The sequence below is a fragment of the Carlito syrichta genome, unplaced genomic scaffold (genome assembly GCF_000164805.1).
Source record: "Carlito syrichta isolate Samal-C Ts95f unplaced genomic scaffold, Tarsius_syrichta-2.0.1 Scaffold311664, whole genome shotgun sequence".
Classification (NCBI taxonomy): Eukaryota; Metazoa; Chordata; class Mammalia; order Primates; family Tarsiidae; genus Carlito; species Carlito syrichta.
Genome location: NW_007255760.1, coordinates 18,004 through 37,035, shown reverse-complemented (window position 1 = coordinate 37,035; position 19,032 = coordinate 18,004). Strand labels below are relative to the sequence as shown.

Below are 19,032 nucleotides of genomic sequence, written 5' to 3'. Positions count from 1 at the left end.
CTCACCTCAGCCTCCCAAAGGTGTGGGATTACAGGCTGAGCCACCGAGCCCGGCTTTTTGTTTTTGTTTTGAGTTGGAGTCTCACTCTGTCACCCAGACTGGAGTGCAGTGACACGCTCCCGGCCACCGCAGCTTTGACCTGCTGGGTTCTGGCGATCCTTCCGCCTCAGCCTTCCAAGTAGCTGGAACTACAGGTGCACACTACCACGCCCGGCTAATTTTTGACTTGACTTATTGTAGAGATGAGGTCTCGCCAAGTTGCCCTGGCGGGTCTCGAACCCGCGGGCTCAGGCAATCCACTCAGCTCAGCTTCCCAAAGCGCTGGGATTACAGACTGAGCCACCGAGCCCAGCTAGGATTTTGGTTTTAATCTCTCAGTGCACACGTTAAAATTGAACCACAGTCTTTGTGTTCCATAGTCCTTCCCAAGCAAGCTGTATAAACACTTAGGGACATCAAGAGGTAGGAAAACCGAGAAAGCCAGTTTCTATCTAATATATATTAAATAGGTAAGAGTGGATATTGAACTTGACAAATGCTCAGATTTAATTATTATGTCTAATCAAATTTAAAAGCTTCATATCTGAGTCACAGAACCAAACAATAACAAAAAAAAAACCAACTTCTTTTTTTTGAGTCAGGGTCTCATTCTGTCACCCAGGTTGGAGTACAATGGCGTGAGCACGGCTCACTGTAGCCTCCTCAACCTCCTAGGTTCAGGTGATCCTTCTGCCTCAGGCTCCTGAGTAGCTGAGACTATAGGCATGTGCCACCAAGTTTTGCTAATTTTTATTTTTTGTAGAGATGAGGTCTTGCTATGTTGCTTAGACTGGTTTTGAACTCCTGGCTCAAGCAATCCTCTTGTGTTAGCCTCTCAAAGTGCTGGGATTATAGGCATGAACCACTGCAACCGGCCTGTACCACTTTCTTCTATTAAGTATTAATAGTTACACAACAATTATCAATTAAAGCTGCTTTTATATTGCATCTGCAATAAGCTCTTTACTACCTCTAAACTGACAGTGTGTTTAACAAAAAAACATTATCAGATCGTTCCTAGAGAAAAGTCAAATCAAGTCTCTTAAGCCTTCCTTGGAGTGTAACAGTCTCTCTAAAAGGCAAATTCTGGCATATGCTGGTTCTCAGACACAAAGAACTTTAAAAACAAAACCTTTGGGGTCTTCCACTTGAAAGAAAAGGCTGTGACACTCAGCAGCTTCTGATTTGGTTGTCAAGGAAACAAACTCACTAATTAATAGGAATTCAAATGATCTAACAGCTTTCACTTATTCATTTTTCTTTTATTTTGCAGATTAATTCAAATCTTTTAAGTACAAAACAGACCAAGTATATTAGGTGACCTAGCTTTCATTCTTTGTTTCCTTTTGCTACCAGCAAGTAAATCACAGTGGACTTGTCTTTCAAAGAGAACAATTCATCAGTGGTGAACGGAGAACCTGTCTTTTAAATGAAAGGAATTTTAAAAGCCCATTGATACTTGGTCAAGCAAATTGTGTCAGGAAACAATAGAGCACATTGAACTGCCCTGATACAGTTTAAGAAGAGAAGCAGAGATGAAAGTTTTATTGAATAAAGTCCTTGAGAGAAACATACATAGAAAAATACCATTTGCTAAAAATGCTAAAAAAAAAAATAGTCATACTTAAAAAAACTGTTCTTGCCTGTAATCCCAGAACTTTGGAAGGCTGAGGCAGGAGGACTGCTTGAGCCCAGGAGATCAAGACCATACATAATGAGATCTGTTTCTACAAAAAAAAAAAAACAAACCAAAAATCAGCCGGGCTTGGTAGCTCATGCCTGTAGTCCCAGCTACTTGGAAGGCTGAGGCGGAAGAATTGCATGAACCAAGGAGGTTGAGATTGCAGTGATGAGTGATCCATGCCACTGTACTCCAACCTGGGCTACAGAGTAAGAGTGAGACTCTGACTCAAAAAAAGAAGAAAAAAATTGTTCTTCAAGATTACTTCATTTACAACTAGCTGGCTCTCTATGAAGTATCTCTCATTCAGTGGGAATAGCTGGTGGGAGGAACATGGCCTCTATCTGCTCATAGTCGGCATAACATAGATTCTGCTGAACAAAGGCAAATAATCCATTTATTCCACAACATTCTCATCCATCAGCTAATTTCTGTCTATGACTGGGATCCTGGGAGGCAGCAAGAACAGTGGGCATGTCTTTCATTATTCATAACACCCAGCGCAGTGGCATGCATATAAACCAATGGTTTATAAATACCTCTTTACTAAATTACTAAAGAAAACAAAAACCGTGGCATGATCTTTCATAATTCTCTGCTTATAAAATAATGACAAATTAGAAGTTATTCTTAGCACAATGCCATAAATATGCTCATTTAAAGCTTAATTCTGGGCTCTGGATTTTTTTGTTTTTTTTTTTTGAGTTGGAGTCTCACTCGGTTACCCAGACTGGAGTGCAGTGGCCGCTCCGGGTCACTGCAGCCTCGACCTGCTGGGCTCCGGCGATCCTTCCGCCTCAGCCTTCCGAGTAGCCGGAATTACAGGCATGCGCTACCACGCCCAGCTGATTTTCTTATTTATTGTAGAGATGAGGTCTCGCCTGCCCAGGCAGGTCTCAAACCCACGGGCTCAGGCAGTCCACTCACCTCAGCCTCCCAAAGGCACAGGATTACAGGTTGAGCCACCGAGCCCGGCTGGATTTTTTTTTTTTTTTTTTTAATTCCAGAATTGTCAAAGGTGCTTTCCACTGAAGATACCAGGAATCCAGGCTCTTCTTGACAAATTTCATAAAAGCAGATAAACTATTTTTAACACTGTAAACCCTATAGTCTAACAAAAGGGCTTACCTAATAAGAAATGTTCCTGACATCCAGAAATCACCTGTCAGCCAATATTTTATTGAAAGTTCTAAGAGCATAAAAGAAAAAAGACTTTCAGCTATGATGAATAAGTCTGTGGCATTTAAAAATCCCTACCAAGAGGAGGAGAACCGGGTAGCCAAGAAGACAAGGGTGGGAGACTCATTTTAAATTTTTCATAATTTTGAATCATAATGACTTATTACCTATTCAAAGAAGACATTTTGGGGGGGGGATTAGAGTCTCACTCCGTCGCCCAGGCTGGAGTGCAGTGGCACGCTCACAGTCACCCCAGCATCAACGTGCTGGGCTCAGGCGATCCTTTCGCCTCAACCTTCCAAGTAGCTGGAACTATAGACATGCACTACCACGCCCGGCTAATTTTTTGATTTATTATAGAGATGCAATCTCGCCAAGTTGTCCAGTCTTGTCTCAAACCTGTGGGTTAAGGCAATTCTCTCACCTTGGTCTCCCAAAGTGCTGGGATTACAGGCTTGAGCTACCATACCCGGCCCAAAGAAGACGTTTTTTAAAAAGTAATATATAAAATTCTCACAAGAATCTCTAAGATGCTAAGTTTGATAGAGGAGGGACCAGCAAGGAAGCTATTCAAAGGAATGAATACTCACAGCCGAAGCTCTTCAAAAGACTTCACTGAGTAGAGGGGGGAGTTTGGATCCCGCTGCAGGACTTCCACTTGGTTTGTGTTATCCACAAGGTTGCTTCGGATCAGCTTGTTGAGTAAGGACTGGGCAGCTCTGTCCTCTGTCACAAAGAAATCAGTAGATTTTCTTCACACTCATTTGGCAAACCCCACTCTCATAAAACCACTCTTTCTCCCACTCCACACCAGCACCGGGGCCTCCAAGTATTGCCAGAGAAAAATAATAATCACATGGACAGATCTCACTTTAAATTGTTGATCACTACACTCAAATGGGCTGAGCTGCCCAGGGAGTCTGCATGTTTCCATAGTTCACTCGTATGTTTTCTTCTCCTCAAACCTCCATTTATACCTTCTCTCTATTCCAACGTTTCGCCCTCCACACTCTCATTCATGATCACAGATACACTCATCTGTGTCTGTGCCCATATTCTCCACTTTCTCTCCTGTAACTATGATGAGCAGGAGTGCTATTCAGGCTCACCTCTCTACCTCCAGCAGGTCTCATCCCTTCCTGTTCACAGGGACATCCTTCTCGACACCAGTTTCCCTCCACTGCATCATTCTCACTAGCATGGGACCCTGTCTTAACATCTTTCATCATAAATCTGCTTCCTCCTTTATCTCACATTTCCAGCCAGTTACTGCCCCATTTCTCTACTCCTCTTTCTGGAGCACTCCCTAAAGGGGGTTGTCTATACTTTTCTTCACTTCCTCTCCTCCCCTTCTCTGTTGTATCTACACTGAACAGGCCTTTTTTCTTTGACTTCCTTTGTCAAGCTCACCAATGACTTCTACATTGTCAAATCAATCTAATGGTCAATGTCTAGTTCATTTCTTAATCAATGTATTACCTATATTTGACACACTACTTTTGAAACACTTCCTTTTGGCTTCTGGGATGTCACACTCATGTGGTTCTCCTTCTATCTCACTGACAATTCCTTCTCAATCTCCTTTGCTCATTCCTCTCATCTCTCTGATCTTGTAGCTCAGAGGGCCTCTGGCTCCCAAAAGGCAAGCCCTGGGTATATGTGTTCTGTTGTTACAGGGCTTTCAAGAGTAGTTACCTTTCTCTTCTTCATCTGTTTTATCAGCAGTGGTACTGGTTTTGATAACACCTATACAAAGAAAACAACTGTCGTCATTAAAAGAAGCCTTTTTTTTTTTTAAATCAGTCTCACTCTGTTGCCTAAGCTGGCTGGTCTCGAACCCCTGAGCTCAGACAAGCCTCTCGCTTTGGCCTACCAAAGTGCTGGGATTATATAGGCTTCAGCCACCACACCCAGACATTTTTTTTTTTTTTTTTGGGTTGGAGTCTCACTCTGTCGCCCAGACTGGAGTACAGCCTTGACCTGCTGGGCTCTGGCAATCCTTCCGCCTCAGGCTTCCAAGTAGCTGGAATTACAGGCACACGCTACCACACCCAGCTAATTTTTTGATTTATTGTAGAGATGAGGTTTCACCAAGTTGCCCAGGCGGGTCTCGAACCCATGGGCTCAGGCAGTCCACTCACCTCAGCCTCCCAAAGCGCGGGATTACAGGCTGAGCCACTGAGCCCGACTTTTTTTTTTTTTTTTTTTAAACGAGTCAGTGTCTCACTCTCACCCAGGCTAGAGTAGAATGGCATGATCATGGCTCACCACAGCCTCTACCTCCTGGGCTCAGGCGATCTTCCTGCCTCAGCCTCCCAAGTAGCTGGGACTACAGGCACACTCCACCAAATCTTGCTAATGGCTGATCTCAAACTCCTAGGATCAAGCAATCCTTCTGCCTTAGTCTCCCAAAGTGCTGGGATTACAGGCTTGTTCTAGAAAGGCAAATATTAAAGCCAACTAAAAGGTGGGACAATGTAAACAATTTAAGTGATCAAAATATAAATGGCTGACATTTTGCTATGTTTAAAGAATTGTTATTTTTAAGTGTGTAAGAAAATTTTAGAAGCCGGGCTCGGTGGCTCAGCCTGTAATCCCATGCCTTTGGGAGGCTGAGGTGAGTGGCCTGCCTGAGCCTGCAGGTTCAAGACCCACCTGGGCAGCGAGACCTCATCTCTACAATAAATCAAAAAATCAGCTGGGTGTGGTAGCGCATGCCTGTAATTCCGTCTACTTGGAAGGCTGAGGTGGAAGGATCGCCAGAGCCCAGCAAGTCAGGGCTGCGGTGGCCGGGAGCAGCCACAGCACTCCAGTCTGGGTAACAGAGTGAGACTCCAACTAAAAAAAAAAAAAAAAAAAAGAAAAAATAAATAAATAAATAAAATTTTAAGTTTTTAGAAATTTTGACTCACTTCAGTATGGTCAGAATACATCACCTCTGATTTACTAATCCCAATTTAAAATACAGCATCACTAGCAAACACAATCTACCACTTTTGACCTATCAAATAGGAAACATTCTAAAAGTTTGACTACAAATTCTGTGGTGAGGCTGTAGAGAAACAGACACTCCCATGCTTTGCTGATAGAAATACAAATTGGCATGATACCTATGGAGAGTATAATGAGTACTTTGAAAATACTAATGAAAACTACAAAAGCATATAACTTTAAACTAGCAAATCCATTTTTTGGGAATTTATCCTACAAAACATTTGTATACATATACAAAGATTTAAGATTATGGGTATGTCATGAAGCACTATTTGTAATAGCAAAAAAATGGGACCAGTCAAAACCTCTATCAATAAATGACTAGCTAAGCCTAGGCAATATTGCAAGACCTCATCTCTACAAAGAAAAAAAAAATTAGCTGGGCATGGTGGCACATGCTGGTAGTCCCAGCTATTCCAAATGCTAAGGCAGGAGGATCACCAGAGCCCAGGTGTTTGATGCTCTGGTAAGCCATAATTTGCCACTGCACTCCAGCCTAGGTGACAGAGTGAGACCCTGACATACACATACACAAACACACACCCCAAAAGATGACAGGTTAAACAAACCATGAATACCAGCACAATGCAGTTTTATGCAGTTAAAATAGACAGCAAGGAAACTCCACATACTGATATGGAAAGTTTGTCAACATATAGTGTTGAGTGAAAAAGTTAAGTGTACTACATATGCATCATGCCACTTTTTTTTATTAAAAGAATGAGAATTTATACTTGTTCCTCCTTTGCATAAAGAAACTTTGGAAGAATATTAAAAATCCAATAACAGTAGTTACTTATGGGATGGGGTGATGTTATGGGTTAAACTGTGTCTCCCCTAAAACTCACATATTCAAGTCCTAACCTCAGAATTATTTTAAAACAGGGTTGAAGCCGGGCTTGGTGGCTCAGCCTGTAATCCCGCGCCTTTGGGAGGCTGAGGTGATGAGTGGTTTGCCTGAGCCCACGGGTTTGAGACCCGCCTGGGCAACTTGGCGAGACCTCATCTCTACAATAAATCAAAAATTAGCTCAGCGTGGTAGTGCGCGCCTGTAGTTCCAGCTACTTGGAAGGCTGAGGCGGAAGGATTGCTGGAGCCCAGCAGGTTGAGGCTGCAGTGGCCGGGAGCAGCCACTGCACTCCAGTCTGGGTGACAAAGTGAGACTCCAACTCAAAAAAAAAAACAAAAAACAAAAACAAAACAAAAAAAAAAACAGGGTTGTTGCAGATTAGTTAAGATAAGGTAATGGTTGGGCATGGTGGCTCATACCTGTAATCCCAGCATTTTGGGAGGCTGAGGCGGGAAGACTGCTTGAGCCCAGGAGTTTGAGATCAGCCTGGACAACATAGCAAGACCTCATCTCTACCAAAAAAAAAAAAAAAAAAAGAATGAGGTCATTAGGGTGGGCCCTAATCACTTTTCATACTTTCTGAGTTTTGAATCCAGATTTACTTTTCAAAAAGTTAAATTTAAAAATTTACAGAAATTGGCTATGTGCAGTAGTTCTTGCCTATAATCCCAGTACTTTGGGAGACTGAGGTGTGAGGGTCATTTGAGGCCAGGAGTTAAAGGCCAGCTTCGACAACATAGCAAGTCCTCATCTCTACTTGGGAGGCTGAGATTGGAGGATCACTTAAGCCCAGGAGTTCAAGGTTGTAGTGAACTATGATCATGTCACTGTACTCTAGCCTGGGTGACAGAGCAAGACTCTGTCTAAAAAAATAAAATAAAAATAAAATTTAAAAAAATATTATCAAGTGAATAGTGACAGAACAATCCAAAATGATTTTTAATTTTAAGGAGTCGGAGGCTAGAAAAAAATCTAAAAAATGAACATATCTTTTCTGAACCAGAACCTAATTTACTGGCTCTCAAACATGTGCAGGTAACACTAAATGAAAGCTACACTGTAAGTGATAGCCAAGAATGCACAACAGGTGTCCACATGTAACTCTTATCTAGCTTGTAGCTACTAGTGACTCACCATTGGTATCTGGTATAACTTTCTCTTCCTTGATCTGCAAACTGGTCATCTGAATAGGAATAAAACGAAACAGTTAAGCAAGTAACCCAACAAAAGGAAGGCCTGTGAGCAAAGAGAAGCCCCCTAGTGAAAGTCTAGCCTGAAATTACTTTATCACCTATATTCAGGGAGTTGGTTCGTCCTGCTCAAAGCAGGATCGCTAAAAGTCTACATAAGAATATCATTTTATATATCTTCAACAGTCTTAAACAAGGGGGCTGTGGACTAAATGTAACGGTAGGGGTAAAATATGAACAAGTCTTGGCTGGGTACAGTGACTCACACCTGTAATCCCAGTAATTTTGGGAGGCCAAGGCAAGAAGATATACACAATGGAATATTATGCAGACATAAAGGACAAATATATGGACTCTGCAGCAAATTGGATGGATTTGGAGTCGATCATACTCAGTGATTCATCACAGAAACAAAGAACTAAGTTCCATATGTTCTCACTCATAAGATGAACTTGAATAATGATAATGCTATAGAAAGGAGATTGGCAGTAGCAGAAAACTGTCAGGGGAAGAGGGGATGGGACTAGCAGTGGGGGGAAGCTGCTAGGGGAGGGAGGGGCACGCCTCATCAACAAGGGTACCTGCATGATCAATGTTTGTATACCTAGCCCTGAATTGTACCCCACATCTTTATAACAAACAAATTAATTAATCAATAAAAAAACTTAAAATAAATAAATAAATAATAAATAAATAAATATTTTTAAAAGGCTAGGAGTATAAGACCAGCCTATACAACATGGCAGAACCTTGTCCCTAAAAAAAAAAAAAAAAAAAAAAATTATTTTTGAGTTGGCATCTCACTTCGTCGCCCATGCTCGAGTGCAATGGCACACTTGCGGCTACCCCAGCGTCAACCTTCTGGGCTCAGACAATCCTTCTGCCTCAGCCTTAGTAGCCGAAACTATAGGCACATGCTACCATGTCCAGCTAATTTTTTTATTTCTATTTTTTAATTTTTTTTGAGTTGCAGTCTCACTGTCGCCCAGACTGGAGTGCAGTGGCTACTCCCGGCCACCGCAACCTCGACTTGCTGGGCTCCAGCGATCCTTCCGCCTCAGCCTTCCAAGTAGCCAGAACCACAGGCATGTGCTACCACGCCCGGCTGATTTTTTTTTTAATTTACTGTAGAGATGAGGTCTCGCTGCCCAGGCGGGTCTCGAACCCACGGGCTCAGGCAATCCACTCACCTCAGCCTCCCAAAGGCGCGGGATTACAGGCTGAGCCACCGAGTCCAGCTTAATTTTTTTATTTATTGTAGAGATGAGGTCTCACCAAGTTGCCCAGGCTGTTCTTGAATTCTTGACCCCACGGTCTTAGGCAATCCCCTCACCTTGGTCTCCCAAAGTTCTGGGATTACAGGCTTGAGCCACCTTGTCCAGCCAATTTTTTTTTCTTGAGTTGGAGTCTCACTCCTTCACACAGGCTGGAATGCAGTGGCACGCACACTCACGGCCACCCCAGTGTCAAACTGCTGGGCTCTGGTGAACCTTCTGCCTCAGCCTTCCAAGTAGCCGGAACTACAGGCGTGTGCTACCACACCCAGCTAATTTTTTATTATTGTAGAGACGAGGTCGCCAAGTTGCCTGGGCTGATCTCAAACTCATGGGCTCAGGCAATACACTCACCTTGGCTTCCCAAAGTGCTGGGATTACAGGCTGAGCCACTGTGTCCAGTCAATTTTTTTTTTTTAAAAGAAAGTCTCAAGCCTCTGCTTCTCTCCCAACTTATACTCTTTCTAGAATATCTAACTTTCATTAAATATCTATTATACTGTACTAAAAAACAAAACAAACAAAACAAAATACAAAAAAGGCCAGGCATGGTGGCTCACGTCTGCAATCCCAGCACTTTGGGAGGCCAAGGTGAGCGGATTGCTTTAGCCTAGGAGTTCGAGACTAGCCTGGGACACATAGCAAGACCTCATCTCCACAAAAAAAAAAATAAAGTATGAATATCTATTAAGTCACATGTTGCATAATAACTTTTCAGTAAATGACAGACCGAATATACAACAGTGGTCCCATAAAATTATAATGGAGCTGAAAAACTTTATTTTTTTTTTGAGTCAGAGTCTCACTCTATTGCCCAGCTGGAGTTTTATATTTATTATAGCTAATGCTTTATATTTTTTATTATTTTGAGTCAAGGTCTCACTCTTTTGCTCAGGCTTTAGAGCACTGGCACGGTCGTGGCTAACCAGTCTCAACCTCCTGGGTTTAGGTGATCCTTCTATCTCAGCGTCCCTAATAGCTGGGACTACAGGGATGTGCACCATACCTGGCTCATTTCAATTTTGATGTTTTTTTTTTTTTTAGAGATGTGGTATCTTGCTATGTTGCCCTGGATAGTCTTGAACTCCTGGGCTCAAGAGACCCTCCTGTCTTGGCCTCCCAAAGTGTTGAGATTGCAGGTGTGAGCCACCACACCCAGCCCATATTTCTATTTTTTTAAAAAAAGTTTATTTAGAAAGTAAACTAGAGAAAGAGAAGATTCATCTCCCCAGAGTAGGGGAGGGGGCTCAAGCCAGGAAACATGGCAGCAGCCATAGCTCCAAGAGCACATGGCCACACCAAAGTCTTGTAAGGCAATGGCTCATGTTTTCTATTTTTAAAACTTTTTAAACAACTGGCAGCACAGAAGGTTTATTTACACCAGCATGGCCACGAACACAGGAGTAATGCATTGTATTACATTGTTATGACGTTATGAGGTCACTAGGTGATAAGAATTTCTCAGCTTGGCCAGGAGTGGAGGCTCAAGTCTGTAATCCCAGAACTTTGGGAGGCTGAGGTGAGAGGACTGCCTGAGGGGTTTGAGACCAGCCTGGGCAACTTGATGAGACCTAGTCAGTACAGTAAAAAAAAAAAAAAAAACTAGCCAGGCGTGGCACATGCCTATTGTCTCAGCTACACAGGAGGCTGACGCAGCAAGATTGTCTGAACCCACGAGTTCGATGCTGCAGTGAAATATGATCTCGCCAGAACAAGACCCTGTTTCTGAAAAATAAAAAAAGAAAATATTGTTATACTGCTGTTCAATGTGCTTGTGTTATAAGCTAGGTGTTACTAAGAAAGAGTCAAAAAGTTATGAGAAATGAAAGTTTATAAAGTAAAAAAGTTACAGTAAGCTAAGGTTAATTTACGACTGAAAAAAAAGATATATACATATATTTTGTGAGTTGGAGTCTCACTATGTCACCCAGGTTGGAGTGTAGTGGCACGCTCACAGCCACTGCTGTCTTGACTGCTGTCTGTAGTTCCAGTTACTTGGAAGACTGAGGTGGAAGAATTACTGAGTAATTCTTCCAAGTAGCTGGAACTACAGAAGTATGCCACCTTGCCTGGCTAATTTTTTGATTTATTGTAGAGACGAGGTCTTGTCAAGTTGCCCAAGCTGATCTCAAACCCCTGGACTCAGGCAATCCTCTCGCCTCTGCCTCCCAAAGTGCTGGGATTACAGGCGTGAGCCACCACATCCAACAGAAAAAGAGATATTTTTTAATAAACTTAGTGTAGCCTAAGTGTACTGTTTATAAAGTCTATAGCAGTGCACAATAATATCCTAGGCCTTTATATTCACTCAGTTACTCACCCAGAACAAGTTCCAGCCCTGTAAGCTCTACTCATGGTAAGTTCCCTATACAGGTGCTTCTTAAATCTTTTATACTGTATTTTCACTGTATCTTTTCTATATTTAGATATGTTTAAATACACAAATATTTATCACTGTGTTACAACTGCCTACAGTATAGTACAGCAACATGCAGTACAGGTTTGTAGCCTAGGAGTGATAGGCTGTACCATATAGCCTAGGTGTGTAGTAGGCTGTGCTACCACATACAGTGTTCACACAATGACAAAATTGCCTGATGCATTTCACAGAATGTATCCTCATCCTTAAGCAACACATGATTGTATATTCTTTCAATGGCACACTCAAAGTTCCTTTCTAGACACAGTAAAGAATGACAAATAAATATCTAAGTATCTCAAGTTTTTGTAACCCTGAAACCTACAATGAATTAAAGCAACACTTAGCAACTAAATTACATTCCTCTTTCTTGTCTTACCGACCACCTACATTATAATAATGTTAGTAAAAACATTTTCATTACAATGAAAAATTGACCAACCCAAGTTCCTGATTTGAAAATCTTTCAGAGACTTGAACAAAAGGTTTTTTTTTGTTCACTCTTGGCCATGCAGTCCGAGCCAATACGAACTTGCATACTAAGCTAGAAATGAAAGTGCAAGCAGAGCAATTAATTGATAAATTTGTAGTCACGTTTCCACTTTCATGAGAACAATTTTTCTGTGTTCAGTGTTGGTAAGAGTGAAGTATGAAAAAGTAAAAGTATGATATAAAGATGGTTCTATAAAGGTATGTTGTCAGGTTGAGGAATTCCCAATTAAGCCCTAAGTCAAAACTCTGCCCCCCCCAAAATCCCTGAGATGCTATAATTCATTACCCTTATGACAACCACTAGTGTTTCCTGAGGGCTTACCACACTTTGCTAAATGATGTTTCTCCCTCCTAGTTGATCTTCCCACAATTGACCCTGCCCTTGGTCTTTGGGAGAAGTCCATGTTCACACAGTAACAGTATTCATCTGATCTCTTTAGAGAAATCAGGTTTCCAGAGGAAAATCACAACAATATTTCTTCTTTGAGGGAATACCCTTTCCCTAAAGGCCAATGGCAGATTAGGTACATAAAGTAAGGTATGTTATGCCAGAACTTATCCATTGATTCATCTTCATTCCAGGCTGAATACACAGGGATTTAGTAGCAGACTACTTTTGGGAGAGTGTCAAAATGTGAAGAGACAATCTAGAGTCCCCTAATCCAAGGTCTCTAAAAAGTTGAACTGATGGGGAAAAAAATACTGTAACCAAAATCACTGTGATGTCATTTGTATGAAGGACAGATGTGCTAACAAATGGTGACAAACTTAGGATCTAGGTAAAGGGATCCTACTTGCAAGAATTTGTCCGCAATTATTCAGTTGCACTCAAGGGAAAAACTAGTGGCAGACAAGTCTTCCTGTCTTAGAGGGCTAACCCTACCACGAGGAAGAGGTAGACCAAACAACTACCCATTTTTCTTCATTCTGGATCCATCTCCAGTGAGCAATCTTCTGGTTATTAACTTTGCCTCTCATAGAAGGCAGTGCCCCTGACACTGGACAGAGGATTCCAGTTATGAGAAAGGCATTTTCCCTCCTACCCTAATTAATAAAGTAGCTCCTGCCAATGGTGACTAGCATCCTGTCATTCCCCAGGGTACTTCATCCACTGAGAGCTGAACACTCGGGCACTCAAGGAACTTCATGAGGGACCTCAGGAGGTTACAAGATCTCCCTCTGCAAAAACGAATTCCGAAGGTCACAGATTATGTCTTTAAGAGATTCTTAGTGGTGCCTCTTTCTTTCTTTCTTCTTTTTTTTTTTGCTGGTCTTGGAAAGAAAAGGAGAAAAAAGAAAAGAAATTTAACAGATAATATGGACAGAAAAAAGATGCAAAGGAAGCCAGCTAGGTCAGAGATGACAGTGACAAGTAAACTGTCATCAGTGCCTTTTCTACTTCTACCGTCTCAATTCAGAACTGTCTTTTACCAGAGTTCCTAACTGTACCTGAACTAAACTCCCTGACATGCCTCTCCCTACTTCTCTCCCCTCCAAACCCATTCTTATATGCCAAAGAACTCTGAATGTACATATACCTTTGATCACAAGCTCAAAACATTTAAAGGCTTCTCAAAGCTCAAGCCAGATTCTCATTATATGTGTTGATAGACTGTTTATCATTGTGCTTTCTATGTCCTCTTCTTTTTCTTTCTTCTTTTTTTGAGTTGGAGTCTCACTCGGTCCGGCGATCCTTCCGCCTCAGCCTTCCAAGTAGCTGGAACTACAGGCGCGCACTACTACCACAGCCATTTTTTTGATTTATTGTAGAGATGAGGTCTCGCCAAGTTGCCCAGGCGGGTCTCGAACCCGCCTCTTCTGTCTTTTTTATTCACGACCTCTACTCCACAGAGAGACACATGATAACCTAATACAATGAATCACTTATTAAATGAACGTTCACACATCTACATGGGGGAAAAAAAAGGTGGGGGGGGAGGTCTTTCCCAACTCTTAGAAAGTAGTTAGTTAAAACATTTATTGCCGGGCTTGGTGGCTCAGTCTGTAATCCCAGCAGGTTGAGGCTGCGGTGGCCGGGAGCATGCCACTGCACTCCAGTCTGGGCAACGGAGTGAGACTCCAACTCAAAAAAATATATATATATATTTATTGGCTGGGCTCGGTGGCTCAACCTGTGATCCCAGCACTTTGGGAGGCCGAGGAGAGTGGATTGCCTGAACCCATGGATTCGAGACCCACCTGGGCAACTTGGCAAGACCTTATCTCTACAATAAATCAAAAACTAGAGCCAGGCTCGGTGGCTCAGCCTGTAATCCCGTGCCTTTGGGAGGCTGAGGTGACTCGATTGCCTGAGCCCACAGGTTCGAGACCCACCTGGGCAGCAAGACCTCATCTCTACAATAAATCAAAAAATCAGCCAGGCATGGTAGCACGCACCTATAATTCCGGCTACTCGGAAGGCTGAGGCCGAAGGATCGCTGGAGCCCAGCAGGTCGAGGCTGCAGTGGCCAGGAGGGGCCACTGCACTCCAGTCTGGGCGACCGAGTTAGACTCTAACTCAAAAAAAAAACGAGCTGGGCGTGGAAGCGCACGCCTATAGTTCCAGCTACTTGGAAGGCTGAGACGGAAGGATCACCGGAGCCCAGCAGGTTGAGGCTGCGGTGGCCGTGAGCATGGCCACTGCACTCCAGTCCGGGCAATAGAGTGAGACTCCAACTCAATAAATGCATAAATAAAAAACATTTACTAGGCCAGGCGCAGCAGCTCACACCTATAATTCCAGCAGTTTGGGAGGCTGAGGTGAGAGGATTGCTGGAGCCCATGGATTCAAGATCAGCCTAGGCAACTTAGCGAGACCTCATCACTACAATAAATCAAAAATATTAGCTGGGCATGGTGGCACGTGTCTGAAGTTCCAGCTACTTGGAAGGCTGGGGCAGAAGAATCGCCTGAGCCAAGCAGGTTGAGGCTGTGGTGGCCATGAATGCAACAGAGTGAGACTCCTAGCAAAAAAACCCCACATATTTACTTACACCAGCCTCTTTATAAGCAGAATGGTTACCAAGTATGTTTAGGGCTTTTATTTGTGCTATTCATATCACAGCTAGATTAGGGTCATAGATTTAAAAAAACTTTGAAACCAGGCTGAACACTGACGTTCATGCCTATAATCCCAGAACTTTGAGAGGCTAAGGGAAGAGTATTACTTGAGGCCAGGAGTTTGAGACCAGCCTGGGCAACATAGTGAGCCTGTCTCTACAAAAAAATTAAAAAATAAAAGTAGTCAGGTGTGGTAGCGCCTTGGGAAACTGAGGTTGGAGGAGCATTTGAGCCTAGGACTTAGAGGCTGCAGTGAGCTATGACTGCACCACTGCACTCCAGCCTAGATGATAGAGCAAGATTTTGTCTCAAAACAAACAACAACAAAAAACTCTGAGCAAAGTCTCTAATGAGCACTACTGACAACACTTCAGAAGTATTACAATTAAGGAGGAATTAAGTACCTTCTGTGGTTCTGTGGACTCCACTGGGAGAGGACTCTTGGAAGTTTGTCCCATTTCTTCTAGACTTTGCCATGAGCTTTTTCCTTTTGCTAAATTTGCTTTGTATCTTTTCACCATAATTAATCATAGCTGTGAGTACAAACATGCTGAGGTCTGTGAGTCCTCCTTCCAAATCATCAAACCCGGACACTCTCTGGGGACTCCCAACACAGGTACTCACCAAGATGACTCCTTACCTCAAGTTTAGAACAGGCAAACCTGAACTCATGATGCTTCATATCAAATCTGCCCTTCTTCCCACTTTCCTACTCCTGTTATTAACACTTTGGTAAGGATCCAGGGTGAAAACAGTACCCTTTGGCGACATGTCCCTTCTCTCCTTTTCCTGTTAGTAAATCCTGCCCATGCTTCCTTCGCGATATCTCTTGAATCCGCCCTCTCATCTTCACTTCTACAGCTCAACACAAGTCCTCTATCTCTGGGCTATCAGTGTAACCTCCACACTTAACTCCTCTCCTTAAGGAATCACTTCTAATATACTGTTCTCTGCAGTCCAATAAGTTTTGCCAGACTTCAGAGATGATCTTGTCAGTACCCCTCTTAAAAATGCCCAAGCCTACCAAATAAAGCCTTTCTCCTAGGTCCAAAGTATATTCTCTGCAGTATTTTCTTTTTTTTTTTTTTTTTATGTTCCAAATGTGATGGGTTTATTTTATTTTGCTCTGATGCAAAAGCAAAGATTTCACTACAGCACAGAGACCAATATATTAAAAGGTCATGGAAAAGTGGAGTGGGACATGCAGAACGTGATGTACAAACTGGAGGGTCAGGTCTCTCCTGGAACATGACACTACACTGTCGCTGAGGAACACATTAACACTGCAGAACTGAACTGAAATGTGGCACAAACATGACAACTTCCAGGCATGCCTTCAAGCTCCTCCCTCAGGATGGACTTGCAAACTCTAGACTTCAGTGTGGGGAGGACTACAATTCTTTGGAAGAATAAAAAGTTCACACTTTTGAAATTCCACAGAAGAATTTTAAGGCCAAAACAGAGTGGGTTCATTTCTCTTCACTTCCAGGAAAACATCCGATGCTTTACTCAAACCACATTAAGCTTCCAGTTCAAAACCCAACCCAACCTTGTGACCTCCTGCATTGAAGTTCTTTCCATCAATTAAAGCTGACAAGGTCAGTTTGACTCCTGGCCGAAGGGTCTGAGTATAACTCAGTCCAATCAGGCTGGCATTATTTACTTTAGCAGATAGAGAAGTTCTACAATCCAGCTTGTATTTAGCAGCAATGCCAAAATGGGTGTTGTTACTGCCAGTTGTCCAAGCAAGGTTTATTGACGTTTCAATCTTCTCATTAACCTTCTGGTAGATAGAACCTCCAAATTCAGTGCCATCATTCACATGAGTGTGCAGCTGGAAGCCTGCAGCCTTGTAACCCAGGGCAAAATTATTCTGTGACAGTTTGGATTTGGCTATATCAAAACTCATCTGATAGCCAGCAAGCCACCCTTCTAAGGCCAACACAGCCCAGCCATAGATGGTTGGCCCAGAAAAATCTATATCAACATTACTGCCAAGACTGAAACAATCCCATTTATAAGAGGCCTTCAATTTCCCACTCTTCTTTCCTGTATTTGGTACAAATATGGTATCGAGAGTCAGTTTCAACCCTTCAGCCACCTTATTCTCCAAAGAGATCTCTGCCCCCAGAGGATTGCCTGTGTTCCATTTTTGGGTGAAGGTAAGTCCATAGTTGCAGACCTTATATTTGGTCTCTAGGTTGCCTGATGCTTTCTCGGTATCAGTGTAAGCATGACCAGAAGTAGAAAATTCCACTCCACTACAAGACTTGGTTTTCAGATCTATCTTGACCATGCCAAACCCATATCCTTGGTTGAAGACATCCTTGGCAGCCTTTCCCAGGTCACAATAACTTGGTGTGTTACACATATCTCCAACTGGAGGCCAGTCCCCGCACGGCCAGGGCACCGCTGAAGGTCTCCTTCCCACCACCCCTGCAGTATTTTCTATACGACCCTTACTCCAATCCAATAAACCTTAAGCCATAGAAAAATTGAGCTCTGATTCCTGGGCAACTCAAGCACTTCTGTGCATTTTCTTTTCTTAAAATGCCCTTCATCACCAGGCTCGGTGGCTCAGCCTATAATCCTGCGCCTTTGGGAGGCTGAGGTGAGTGGATTGCCTGAGCCCACAGGTTCAAGACCTGCCTGGGCGGCGAGACCTCATCTCTACAATAACTCAAAAAATCAGCTGGGCGTGGTAACGCATGCCTGTAATTTTGGCTACTTGGAAGGCTGAGGCGGAAGGATTGCTGGAGCCCAGCAGGTCGAGGCTGTAGTGGCCGGGAGCAGCCACTGCACTCCAGTCTGGGTGACAGAGTGAGACTCCAACTCAAAAAAAAAAATGCCCTTCATCTCCACCTCTATCTTAAATGACATTCTTTAATATCCAGCTCAAGTATAAACCTCGTCACAAGAAGTACACCCGATTTTTCTATTCATAATATCTTCTCCCTGCTCAGAACTTATTTATCACATTCCTCTTACCACTTTCATAACACTTCCCCCATTCTAGTCATCCTAACTATACTGCAAAACTGCTTCCTATACTCCACTGGGCTTTGTACATTTCTTTTTCTTTCATTTCCTTTTTTTTTTTTGAATTGGAGTCTCACTCTGTCAGCCAGGGTGGAGTGCAGTGGCATGCTTATGGCCACCGCAGCCTCGATTTGCTGAGCTCGGGTGATCCTTCCACTTCAACCTTCCAAGCAGCTGAAATCATAGGCATGCATCATCATGCCCCGCTAATTTTTTTGATTTATTGCAGAGATAAGGTCTCTCCAAGTTGTCCAGGCTGGTCTCGAACCCGTGGGCTCAGGCAATCTTCTTGCCTCTGCCTCCCAAAGTGCTGCGATTAAAGGCGTGAGCCAAGCACCCAGCTACATCCATGAAACAACTTGTAATGCTTCTCTCCAACATCTGCAGTAGAGTGAAACACTAAATTTTTTTTTTTTGAGTTGGAGTCTCACTCTGTCTTAAACGGAATCTGTTATTATGCAAAGAGCTACAGACTGCCAGATCAAGCATGGATCTAAGAAATGTTACACATAGAGCAGCAGAGGACGGCAATGAAAAGAATCAACATCCAAATTCGCCTTTTCTTACAATCGTCACCGACACAGAAATGCAATTTAGGAGTGACAGCATACATAGCGGGACAGTTTGATCATAAGGTAAAGTTTGATCAGTGGCTCAGCCTGTAACCCCACGCTTTAGGAGGCTGAGGTGAGTGGATTGCCTGAGCCCGCGAGTTCGAGACCCGCCTGGGGAACTTGGCGAGACCTCATCTCTACAATAAATCAAAAAATTAGCCGGGCTCGGTGGCTCAGCCTGTAATCCCGCGCGCCTTTGGG

General features: G+C 43.0%; 1 protein-coding gene and 1 pseudogene across 2 annotated transcripts in view; both read right to left on the bottom strand.

Moving 5' to 3' along the window:
• The window catches only part of LOC103271446 (ATP-dependent RNA helicase DDX19A-like), a gene marked incomplete at its 3' end in the record, with an annotated part of 26,230 nt that overhangs the window by 6,628 nt on the left and 570 nt on the right, over positions 1-19,032 (bottom strand). The window contains exons 2-4 of the mRNA XM_008068914.2: positions 7,878-7,926; positions 4,595-4,645; positions 3,490-3,625 (exon numbers count right to left, since the gene is read on the bottom strand). Of these exons, the coding sequence (XP_008067105.2) occupies positions 3,490-3,625; positions 4,595-4,645; positions 7,878-7,926 (236 nt within the window). The remainder of the gene's footprint in view (positions 1-3,489; positions 3,626-4,594; positions 4,646-7,877; positions 7,927-19,032) is intronic.
• LOC103271445 lies at positions 16,253-17,605 on the bottom strand (annotated as a pseudogene). Its single transcript, XR_505047.1, has one exon. The product of XR_505047.1 is annotated as a voltage-dependent anion-selective channel protein 3 pseudogene (transcript).